Below are 12223 nucleotides of genomic sequence, written 5' to 3' on the forward strand. Positions count from 1 at the left end.
ATTTAAACCACCTACACCCATCGACCTGCACCAGAACCATAGCCCTCCATACCCCTACCAACCACGTGCCTATCCAAACTTCTCTTAAATGTTGAAATCAAGCTTGCATGCACCACTTGCACAGATTCTGGTCTTCCAGTTGGGAAGTCGAGGATCCACTTGCAGAGGGAGGTACAGAGGCCCAGATTCTGTAGCTTTTCTATTAGGACTGTAGGAATGATGGTGTAAGTGCTGAGCCGTAGTCAATGAACAGCATCCTAACATACGTATTTGTATTGTCCAGGTGATCCAAGGCCACGTGGAGAGCTATTAAGATTGTGTCTACTATGGACCTATTGTGGCAATAGGCAAATTGCAGTGGGTCCTGGTCCTTACTGAGATAGGTGTTGATTCTAGTCATGACCAAACTCTCAAACTATTTCATCACTGTAGATGTGACTGTTATTGGACTCAACTACACACAGTGCCCAAATTAGGCCACACCAACATCTTATACAACTTGAACGTAACATCCCATCTTCTGTACTCAGTACATTGATTTGTGAAGGCTAATATGCCAAAGCTTTCTTTACGACCCTATCTACGTGTGATGCCACTTTCAACAAATTATGTACTTGTATTCCCAGATCCCTTTGTTCTACCACACTCTTCAATGCCCGACCGTTCACTGTGTAAGGCCTACCTACCCTGGTTGGTCCCACCAAAGTGCAAAACCTCACGCTTGTCTGCTTTAAATTCCATCTGCTATTTTTCAACCCATTTTTCCCTCTGCAAGCCATGATAAGCTTTGTCACTGTTCACTTGGTGAACTTGATAATCTTGGTGTTAGCCGTAAATTTGCTGGTACAGTTAACCACGTTATTGATCTAAATGACAAACAACAAAAGACCCAGCACTGAGCCCTGCGGCACGCCACTCGTCACAGGCTTCCAGTCAGAGAGGTGATCATCTATTCCCACACTCTAGCTCCTCCTGCGAAGCCAGTGTTGAATTCAATTTACTACATCAGCTAAATGCCAAAGGATGTGTCCAGATCTGTTTTGGTAAACCTCTCCCGAGTTGGACAGGATGTGTCCAGATCTTTTCATGAAGCGGTCTTACAATTTTTAACCTCCCAGCAGATGAGTTTTTAGGAGGAAGGGTGGTCAATGTATGTGTGCATGTGGATGGGACCCATTGTCTTTCTTCAGGCTGGGCATAGCGCTCCAGAGCAATCAGCGCCTTCAGAGAGCAGAAACTGGCACAGGGAGATGGAGTTGAGGTCCTTGGGGAAAAAAAAAAATTGAAGATCTGTTTTATCAATGTATTTGTTAAATTTTGTTATAATGTGCAACTGACAGAGAATCTGCTATTCTGGCAAAGGGTTGCAAAGCAATTAGACAAAAAAGGTACAAATTCTACTGCATGAAAAATTCACCGTGGACTTAAACACAATTTCTGTTTGTTGCACCTGTCTCTCTAATTTGAATGGAAAACTGTTTCAGTGCTTAAATTTTGTGCAATGGTGAGTTGATATAATCAGCCCCAGAACCTACCCTTCCCTTCCTTAAACGGTGCTGTTTTGATTCTGTGTCCCGAGGCTGGCTTACGTAGGTCTGCAGCTACACTGAAGTGAAAGCAAGAAGTGGAGATAAGTGACATATTTTGCAGATACTCAAACTCAACAATTGCTGCTTTCCTCTAGCATTTTGTTTGTTCATGGTAATTGTAGTGTTTGTCACTGCTTTATGAGAAGGTTGGAAGATTTAGCAAATATAATGCAGTATTGAGTCAATATATCTATTTTTATCTGAATGGCTTGTTGTTCCTTGGAATAATAGCCTCATTATTTCTCCCTGAACATTAATCAGCCCTTGCATCATTTTTGCAGAGGTGGAGCAAATTTTACTGAGCAGGTCGGCAAATGTACTGGGCACTCTTTCTGCAGCCCTGCCTTCTGCGTCCAATGTTTACGTTCAGTCTATGCAGGTTATTAAAACTGGTCAGCAAGTGGCTGCAGAAACATTTACCATTGTTACTGTAATTGGGAACAAAGTAAAACATGGATCTTTGTCCGGTTAATTCGCCCATGCCATTTCATCTGCAGCCAAATTACAGAATTTGGAAGAGTGACATTAAAGACCATCTAAATTACTCTGTGTGCTCTGAATTTTGAGCTGTGCAGCTTCTCTGCTGATGGCAGCTTTGCAAATCTCACTTCTGACGAACTCCTCACCAAATCCCCCTTCCTCCCCCAAAAAAGTGACTGATTTCTGGTTCACCTGTCTCTTCGTTTGCCACGTTTCCACTTCTTGCCTTTGCTTTGTGTGCAATTACAGATCAGCTTGATTTAATTCCCTCGGTTTCTCTGCCTTGTGTTTCAAAAGTGCTAAGTAGTTATTGTACAAACAAATGGCACTTTTGTTCTTTCTCACTAACCGTGTGATGGATCCCAGCTGTTCTAGGCTGTGTCTTTGCATGTCTTCGTTTAATTTTCTTACTAATTCTATTTCAGATTGTGACTTCCGGAATGATCCTTACTAAGCAACACTTGCTCAGTTTGTTTCCTTTGTTGAAGGTGCTGTGCTGTGTGTCTGTAGTGTTGGTGTAAACGTGGAGCAGGGTGAAGTCTGAAGGGTGAAACATTGACTGTTGTTTCATTGCATTGCAATCCAGGAGCAGTTTTCACCAGAACAGCTGTTCTGATTAAGTCTGCGTAAGCAGAGTCACAGACAAATGCAACCTACCTGTGTGAACCTGAAGGAGCCTTTTGATCTTTTCCCAATGTATTTTTTGTCTCATCTTTTTTTGCATGTGCAGTTTTGTAAAGCAAAATCGAGGTGCTCTATCTCGCAGCTCGTCAGTCTCCAGCGTAAATTCACCGTGAGTCTGCTCTCTGTTACAATATTATGTGGTAGCCCCTTCAAAAAGCCTCATTCACCATTTAATGCTCAGTATGAAGAGCAGGTGTTGTATGCATATAGTGGTTCTTGCTCTTCAACTGTTCTGAAAATCCTTGTTGTCAACTCCATCCAACTCTCATTGCTGGCTTTTCTACATTTCAACCTGTTTGCACTTTTTAATGTTCCTTTAACCATTCTACATTGAATCAGGTAACACTGAAACTTGAACAAAATCTAAATATTATATTGCCACCCAAACACAGTTTATACCAATCAAATTGCCCATTTGAGGTCCCAATATCACTTAAAAACAAGCAAACAAAATCTCTCAGTCAACATCAAAAGAAATAATTTGCCTCAAGTTCTTTAATTCAAATTTAATTCTTCAGTGATATCTTAGGGTTTTGTGATTTATCTAATTTCCTGGTGCTTTTCAAATAATTTTGATATACTACAAAATGTGTTTTCCCAGCAATCTCCTCCCTTATAACCAAGAGTTAAAGTGTTTGGGGTATTTAACTTGGTGGAATTAGTTTAGCAGCATAAAGGTTTTTTGTTTTGTAGTCCTATAAAATGATGATTTTGACATTTCACAGCTTTAGTGATAAAGACCTAACAATCAGGTTTAAAAGTTGAGACTGCAGTATCCGTAAAACACACACATCAACAGAATTTAATTACAAAAAATAAGTCAGTCTTAGAATAATTCCTTGTTCTACTTTGAAACTTTGCCCGTGCTTAATTTCTATAAATTAATAATCATCAAATTGCGCCCAGCGTTTGATACACAGTTTGTAAAAAGGTGTGTTCAAATAATGCTGCAGGATTTGCTTTATGGATATTTGGTTAGCTTATTGAATTTGGATGTGATGATATCTCCACTGGTACACTGGGAATAGAATACATATCAAGAGCTTTATCTGCACAAATAAGTACTTTGAAGGCCTAGCACTTTTTTTTCTTCAAACTTGGGAGCAAATATATCCTAATACTTAATTTAATTTTAGAATGTATCAGGAACACATTGGTGATCAGATCTATGCATGTCAAAGTTTAGCATCTGATATCTCATCAATATTATTTAAATTATTAAAAAGCAGATTTCTAGCAGAGAAATGGATTTCCTATAGTATTATTAAATATATAACTGTATTGATTTGCAAATTGTGATATTTTAGTAAGTTGCACACAGATGCAGTTAGTTAAGGTCTTTAATTAGGGAGCTGTCAGTTGAGAGAAAACATTTTTTTCCAAAGCATTTTTTATATTTTAAATCTGATTCTAATATGACCTGTCATTGGCATGAAGTAAATCACAGTAAGCATTTAGTAGATTTCAAGAAAAATTGCAAGTTATTGGTTCAATGCTTCACTTTTCTAAAGTGAAATCTATAGGCCTTTATGTGCTATATGTTTCAGGTGTTAAATGTGTTCCTTTTCGCTCAAACTTTCTCTGTGTGTTGTGCAGTGGGGAGTGGCTTTATGTCCCTTAGGTCATTTCATTGCCTCATTTCAATCCTGTGATCGTTGTGTTTCTCTGTGTCAATTGGAGTACTTGTGTGTGTGTGTGTATGTGTGTGTGTGTGTGTGTTTGTGTGTGTTCTCCTTCACCATCGTCGCAAATGTGATTCTGAATAGGTTTTAAAGCTGGTATTCTATGACAAGACTCACGGCTGACAAGACAGCAAATGCTTGCATTTTGGGTTTCGCGAGGAGTTTTTATTTTACGTCATGTTTGCTTTTTAGGGTTGTTTGGTTATTTTGAACTTTAACTCCCCTTTATCTTGTTTTGAGAGAGGATTCTTTCCCAATGCAACCATGGAATGAGAAATTGGTCTTCCCATGTCCATACTTACCAGGGAACCATGCTGCAGCTTGTTAACGGGACGCAGCCAGTGGCCTGTTGCGACTGCTCCAAGTGAAGGGCCTGATCTGATCGGTCTGATCTCTGTATTTGGCAAGTGCCACTGGGTTAGGATGATGGAGAAGGCACGCATCTTTGCAGCACCAACATCTGGGCAACATTTAGCCAGCCTCAGTTTAAAAAGTTCACATTTCATGTGAGCTGTGAAAACACCAACTTGTGACCAAAGCAACCTTCTGCTGTCTTCACTCTGGGTGTTTTAAATGTGTCGCACAATGTAAATTCTGAAATCAGTGCGGATTTCAGGTGAGTGGATTTATGCTTTTGCCTTTTGTGAAAGTGCAACTATACGTTTTATGTTTTTTTGTTATTTGCAGCAAAGATCAACAGAAGTCATTCAAGTCCATGTCTGTCTGGGAACAGAGGACTTCTCAACTGAGGCGTCAGAACCTACTGACCAGTCAAGAGGCCCTCTTCAATGAGCTGGACGACGAGCAGCGTAGAATGTATGTCTCATCTCATCAGATCCGCCCAGATATGAAAACCCACTTGGATCGACCTTTGGTCGTGGAACCCAGGAACAACGTGAGGAAGGGCGCTGATAAGGTCCGCCCCAGTGACTGCCAGGACAGTGAGCAGGAGAGGCTGGTCCAGCCTGAGAGCTGCGAGCCCCCGAAACGGCCCCACCGTCACCGAGACAAGTTGGGCGAGCAGGACAAGGGAGACAGTGCTCCGGACACCGCAGAGCCCAAACCCAACGCCAAGGACGAGCAGCGGCGCTCCCACAGGAGCCGGAGCAAAGAGGTGGAGAGGGAGCAGGAGGAGAGGTGCAAGGAAGGGAAGGGCGAGAGAAGCAGGAGCCGGGACGGCGGGAGACGGCACCATCACCACCCACAGAGCTCCGTGGATGAGGCCCCGGAGAGGGAGCACAAGAGGCATCGATCACATCGCCATGGCGCGGAGCAGCAGGGCCGGGAGGGGAACGGCACAGCCAACGGAACCAAGAGCGAGAAGCGCAGCCGAGCCAAGGACAGCTCTCGGTCAGGTGCCCGGGAGGGTGAAGCACCGGGCAGGAGCCAAGATGGGGCAGAGAGGCGGCGCAGGCACCGACAGAAGGCACTCTCAACCTACGAGTCTGAGGAAAAGAGAGACGCCGGTGAGAAGGAAGGAGAGACTGTTCTCCGAGAACGTCGGAACCATAAAGTGAAGTAAGTCACTACCGTGTCCAGTCCAGTAGTTCCAGATATAGTAACATCACTCTCACTTTCTTTGCAAAGACTTTCCTCCTCTCTTTGTCAATCCACATGCATGATTTCAGGAAGATGCACTGGCTTGTGGTCCTGTCACTGTAAGCTTTGATGGACGTGTGGGAAGGCACAACACTAACTCACGTCAGCTCAGTTAATGTTGGTCCTTCATCTGCCATCCATAGTCAACTCTGGTTCTGGAGCTGCTGCAGTGGGCCCAGCTGACAGGACTTAAGTTTGACAGTTAGCGCAGAGTTGTGTTGCCCTCAAGGAGAAGGCAGTCTAAGTCATTCCACTCTGACTGAAACATAAGGGGCTGAATGAAGACCAGCAGTGTCTCAGTGACTCTTCAGTTCCCATGTAATCGTATTCTCATGGAGAGCCTCTTCTGACACCTTCCTCCACCTCTTCCTCTCCCCTGCGTTGAGGAGTCATTCTTAAGCCCTGATCCCTTCACTCTTCTCTCTGCAGGCTCTCCTCACCTTGTCACCCGAAAGCCAGCCTCATCCCACTGTGGCCTGGTATCACCAAGACAAGGGATTCTGCAGATGCTGGAAATCTTGAGCAATGGACATGAAATGCTGGAGGAACTCGGCAGGTCAGGGTGGCTGCCTGTTGAGCAAGTTATTTCCCACCATAGATGATTTCCTTCCTTCCAGAGATGCTCACACCTCCCACAACCACTCCGACCTTACCCACCAGTACAGCTAAGAATGACCTGGCTGAGTACCAAAAAGCAAGACCTCTCAATATGATCTTGGATTGGTGTAATCACTTCACAAGTATCCTTTCTCTCCAATGTGCCTTAGATTCCCAGGCCTAACTACCCAACGTGCATACTGTCACATCGCCCACTTCAACTGGGCACCCTCTCTAAGTTGGCCTTTGACATATTTCCATCTGCTGAATACTCAGCCACCCTCTTAAAGCAGCCGTAGAGTCTTACAGCACAGAAGTAGGCCATTCAACCTGATCTGCGCCCGAACAGCAATCGGCCTTCTATCACAGGCAACACATACAAAATGTTGGAGGAACTCAGCAGGTCAGGCAACATCAGGGAAATGGACAGCCAGTATTTTGGGCTGAGACTCCACATCGGGACTGGAAAGGAAGAGGATAAAAGTTTATTCCCCTCCGTACATACTGCCTTGCCTGCTGGAGTATCTCCAGCACGTTGTACATGTTGACCAAGATTTCCGGCATCTGCAGAATCTGTTGTGCCTTGTGTCACAGGCACTCGCTCTATAGGCAGCTAAGCTTTTGATGTGGCCTCATATCACAGCATAGGCAGCTGCTACCCAGCCATAAGACCATAAGATATAGGAGCAGAAGTAGGCTATTCGGCCCATCAAATCTGCTCCTCCATTCAGTCATGGCTGATCCAATTCTTCCAGTCATTCCCACTCCCTTGCCTTCACCCCATACCCTTTGATGCCCTGGCTGATCAAGAACATATCTATCTCTGTCTTAAATGGACCCAATGACCTGGCCTCCATGGTAGCTCGTGGCAACAAACTCCACAGGTGGTTACTGCAACATCCAGCTGGCTATGGCGGGGACACTGAAGTAGAATGGTGCTTGGAGAGAACTCAGGCTCCCAGGCATCCTGCTTCCAAAATTCCGGCTTCCGGTGGTGACCTTTTCTGTCTGAAATTAAAAGTTGTTCCATTTCCCATCATCAACATCTCCCAGCAACAAGAAAATCAGTGATTAAGTCTTGGTCAGAAGAAATAAATTGTAAAGTAGCATGCAGTTGGCACATTGGAGGAGGAAGGGTAGGATATATTGGCTCTATTTTATTTTAAAGTTATTATCTTTAGAATAAATTGCATGAAAAAGTGTCAAATAGAATTAAAGTCTACTTAATGACCAATTGACATTACCCTCCCTCACTACACCATAAAGTAGAATTAGTTTTACCAAAGTTAAATTGGCTGATTGAAATTATATGAAGTTCCTATGAGACTTCCCTCTGTGGAGCGGGAGGTTGTAGAGCAAGTTGCAGTCAGATCCAGTGGGACTTTATGTGTCAGTATTAAAAAACGAGTGGGACTTGTCGTGACTCGGCTGCGGAGTGGGAGATTGCTTGGGTTAATAGTTATCTTAGTAAGGGCCAATAAAAAAAAAACAAGGTTTAAGCGGATTGGTCTTTGTTACAGTGTTAGAGTGGTCAGGGTTTGGCTCAACAGGCTTGGGTGAGAACAAGCACAGGCTACAACTTAAGCTTAGGAAGTAACGGGTATAACAAGTGTAGGAGGGATGGCAGTTCAGAGAATGGAATGCTGCTCCCGTGAGATGTGGTATTTCAGAGTACGTGACCGTCTCCCTGATGATAACTTTGACAGGCAGTGCTCGCACCTTCAGCTCCTGACCGACAAGGTCAAGGAACTGGAGCTGGGGCTGGATGCACTCGGAACCATCCGGAAGGCTCAAAACTTTATAGGTGAGTCTTACTGAAGAGGTCACACTCAGAGTGTTGGATTCAGATAGCCGATGGGTAACCACTTGGAGAAGTAAGGGGAGTAAGCAGTCAGTGCAGGGATCGGGATCTCCTGTGGGGATTTACCACAGCAACAAATGTACCCCTTCGGATACTGCTGTGGGGATGGCCTAGCCTGGCACAGCAGCAGCCAGGGACTGGCACTGTGGCCACCTCTGAGGCTCAGCAGGGAAGGGTAAAGTCAGACAGAGCAATAGTGATAGGAAACTCGATGGTTGGGGGGGGGGGGGGCGGACAGCAGATTCTGTGCCAGTGAAAGAGAAGACAGGATGGTGTGTTGCCTCCCAGGTGCTGGGGTCCAGGATGGTTCAGGACACTGCAGAAGACCCTCAAGAGGGAGAGTGAGCAGCTAGAGGTCATGGTGCACATTGACACCAATGACATAGGTAGAGAGGGGGGAGAGGTCCTACAAAATGAGTATAGGAGTTGGGGAAGAGGCTAAAGAGTAGGACCTCCAAGGCAGTAATCTCTGGATTACTCCTAGTGCCATGTGCTAGTCAGTGCAGGAATAGGATGATAGAATGAGTGGTCGAGGAAGTGATGCAGGAGACAGGGTTTCAGATTTCTGGATCTTTGGGATCTCTTCTGGGGGATGGTATGACCTGTACAAAAAGAGTGGGTTACACCTGAACTCGAGGGGTAGAAATATCCTCATGAGCAGGTTTGCTAGAGCTGCAGCAGAGGGTTTAAACTAATTAGGCAGTGGGATGGAAACCAGGGAGTTAGAGCTGAGGTTAGGGCAGTTGGTATTCAAGTAGATTCAGTGTGTCGTGAGACTGAGGAAGGACAGGCAGATGTCAGGGCAAAACTGCATTCAGTGGGATGAGTTGAGTTGTGACACGGGGGCAAAATCAAAAAGGGTAACAAATACAGTATTGAACGTGTTACTGTACATTTTAATGCATGCAGTGTATGGAATAAGGTAGAAGATCTTGTAGCATAGGTAGAGATTGGCAGGTATGATGTTCTGGGCATCACTGAACTGTGGCTGAAAAAGGATCATAGTTATGAGCTTAACATCCAAGGATATACCTTGATTTGAAAGGACAGGCAAGTCGGTAGAGGGGATGGGGTGGGTCTGTTTGTAAAAAATAAAATCAAGTCCTTAGAGAGAGGTGACATAAGATCAGAAGATGTAAAATCATTGTGGGTAGAGTTAAGAAACTGCAAGGGTATATACAGGCCCAAATGGTATCCAGAATATGCAACATAATTGAATAGGAAATAGAAAAGGCATGTAATGTTACAATAATCATAGCAGATTTCAACATGCAGGTAGATTAGGAAAATCAGGTTGGTGCTGGATCCCAAGAAAGGAGATTTTCAGAATGCCTACGAGATGGCTCTTTAGAGCAGCTTGTTATTGAGTCCGCTAGGCGAAAGGCAATTCCAGATTGGGTGTGGTGTAATAAAACATATTTGATTAGGGAGCTTAAGGTAAAGGAACCCTTAGGTGACAGTGACAGAATTCGCCCTGCAGTTTGAGAGGGAGAAGATAAAGTCAGATGTTTCAGTATTACAGTGGAGTAAAGGGAATTACAGAGGCATGAGGGTGGAGCTGGCCAAAGTTGATTGGAAGGGGTACTATCAGAGATAGTGGCAGAACAATAAAGGCTGGAGTTTCTGAGGGCAATTCAGAAGGCATTGGATAGCTACATCCCTAAGATTAAGAAGTATTCTGAAGGGAGGATGAAGTAACATGACTGATGAAGAAGTCAAAGACAGCATATAATATAGCAAAAATTAGTGTGATGTTAGAGGGTTGGGTAGATTTTAAAAACCAACTGAAGGCAATTAAAAAAACATAAAAACCATTAAGGAGAGAAAAGATGAAATATGAAGTTAAGCTAGCCATTAATATAAAAGAGGATACCAAAAGTTTTTTCAGACATATACAGAGTGAAAGATTGGTAAGACCAGATATTAGACCAGTGGAACATGATGCCGGAGAGGTAGTATGAAGTACAAAGTATATTTATTATTACATCATATCTACTATATACAACCTTGAGATTCATCTCGTTACAGGCAGCCACAAAACAAATTAATAAGGCCATTAAAAACCCAATGTGCAGTGTAAAAAACAAATTGTGCGAACAATAGAAGTTGGTAAATAACATGGGGAACAAAAGTGAGTCCATTGTTGTGAAGCCATCATCACTGTAGCCAATTCAGGAGCCCATTAGTTGTGGCCCACAGTCTCAGTTCAGCACAGAGACACATAAACCTTGCAGCGGTTTTCTGACCTCAGGCTCTGACACCCTCATCTATTCAATCTGGCCTTAAATCGTCTAAACCTTGGGTCATTTCTTGCAATCAGACCTGGGCCCTGCCGCTTCGGTGCGCTCTCGGACCTGAGCCCGGTGGCTTCCATTCGGCCCATACCTGACCTTCCAATTTGGCCCGCCTTTTAAATTGTTTAAACCTCAGGCCATTCTTTGCTCACGGACCTTGGTTTTTCCACTTCTATATGCTCTGGCGCCACCTCAATTCAGCTCGTAGACAACCTTTCCAATTCAGCCCGGTGTTTAAATCAATCAGATCTCAGGTCTTTATCACCTTTGGGCCTGGGCCTGGGCGCTGCCACCTTGATATGCCTTGCCAACACATACAAACAAGCTGGATGAACTCAGCAGGTTGGGCAGCATCTGTTGAAATGAGCAGTCAACGTTTCGGGCCGAGACCCTTCGTCAGGACCCTTCATGAGTCCTGATGAAGGGTCTCGGCCCGAAACGTTGACTGCTCATTTCAATGGATACTGCCCGACCTGCTGAGTTCATCCAGCTTGTTTGTATGTGTTGATTTGACCACAGCATGTGCAGTATACTTTGTGTTTGATATGCCTTGCATCAGTTCTGCTGCATCAATCACCCTCAAGTCCACTCTAGCAATGGACAGACATCAGCTCGTTCCCCGCTCTCCGGCTCAGGCCCCATCGCCTCAAATCAGCTCATACACATCACGTTGCAACCGCCCTGCATTTTCAAAACTTCAGTTCACACCACAAAAATGCCAGGACGTACAGGAGGTTCAACAGCTCAGCTCTTAAAGAGAAGTTACAGACTACTGATTTCAGTGAACGACTACCAGAAGAAGTGTGATTAATAAAGTAGTCGGTAGTTCTGTTTGCTACCGCATGTAGTCGCTATTCTTCACCAGCGCCAGCTTACACTGGAAGTAATGGGGGACAAAGAAACTGAAGACAAACTTAGTAAGAGTTTTACATCAGTCCTAAGTGTGGAAGACACAAGTAGTGTTGCAGAGATTCGAGACTGTCAGGGGGCAGAAGTGAGTGTAGTTGCTATTACTAAGGAGAAAGTGCTTGGGAAGATGAAAGGTCTGAAGGTAGATTAGTCACCTGGGTCAGATGGACTACACCCCAGAGTTATGAAAGAGGAAGGTGAGGAGATTGGGGAGGCATTAGTAATGATCTTTCAAGAATCACTAGATTCTGGAGTGGTTCTGGAGGGCTGAAAAATTGAAAACATTACTCCACTCCTTAAGAAGGGAGGGAGGCAGAAGAAAGAAGAATATAAGTCATTTAATATGACTTCAGTGCTTGTGAAGATATTGGAGAAACGAGGTTTCAAGGTACATGGAGACACATGATAAAATCGTCGTCGTCGTGGCTATCCCTCGAGGTCGAGGATGATGGTCTTCGTTCCGTTGATCTATCACAGAACGAAGACCCCTGTGCGTGTATTTGTTTAACGTGTACTTGATGTTGCACT

The 12223-nt window shown here is 44.3% G+C and overlaps 1 protein-coding gene across 1 annotated transcript in view; it reads left to right on the forward strand.

Moving 5' to 3' along the window:
- The window catches only part of cacna1ba (calcium channel, voltage-dependent, N type, alpha 1B subunit, a), an 846233-nt gene that overhangs the window by 633368 nt on the left and 200642 nt on the right, over positions 1-12223 (forward strand). The window contains exon 19 of the mRNA XM_073052070.1: positions 5123-5953. Coding sequence (XP_072908171.1) covers positions 5123-5953 — 831 coding nt within the window. The remainder of the gene's footprint in view (positions 1-5122; positions 5954-12223) is intronic.

This window comes from Hemitrygon akajei, chromosome 7 (assembly GCF_048418815.1).
Source record: "Hemitrygon akajei chromosome 7, sHemAka1.3, whole genome shotgun sequence".
Classification (NCBI taxonomy): Eukaryota; Metazoa; Chordata; class Chondrichthyes; order Myliobatiformes; family Dasyatidae; genus Hemitrygon; species Hemitrygon akajei.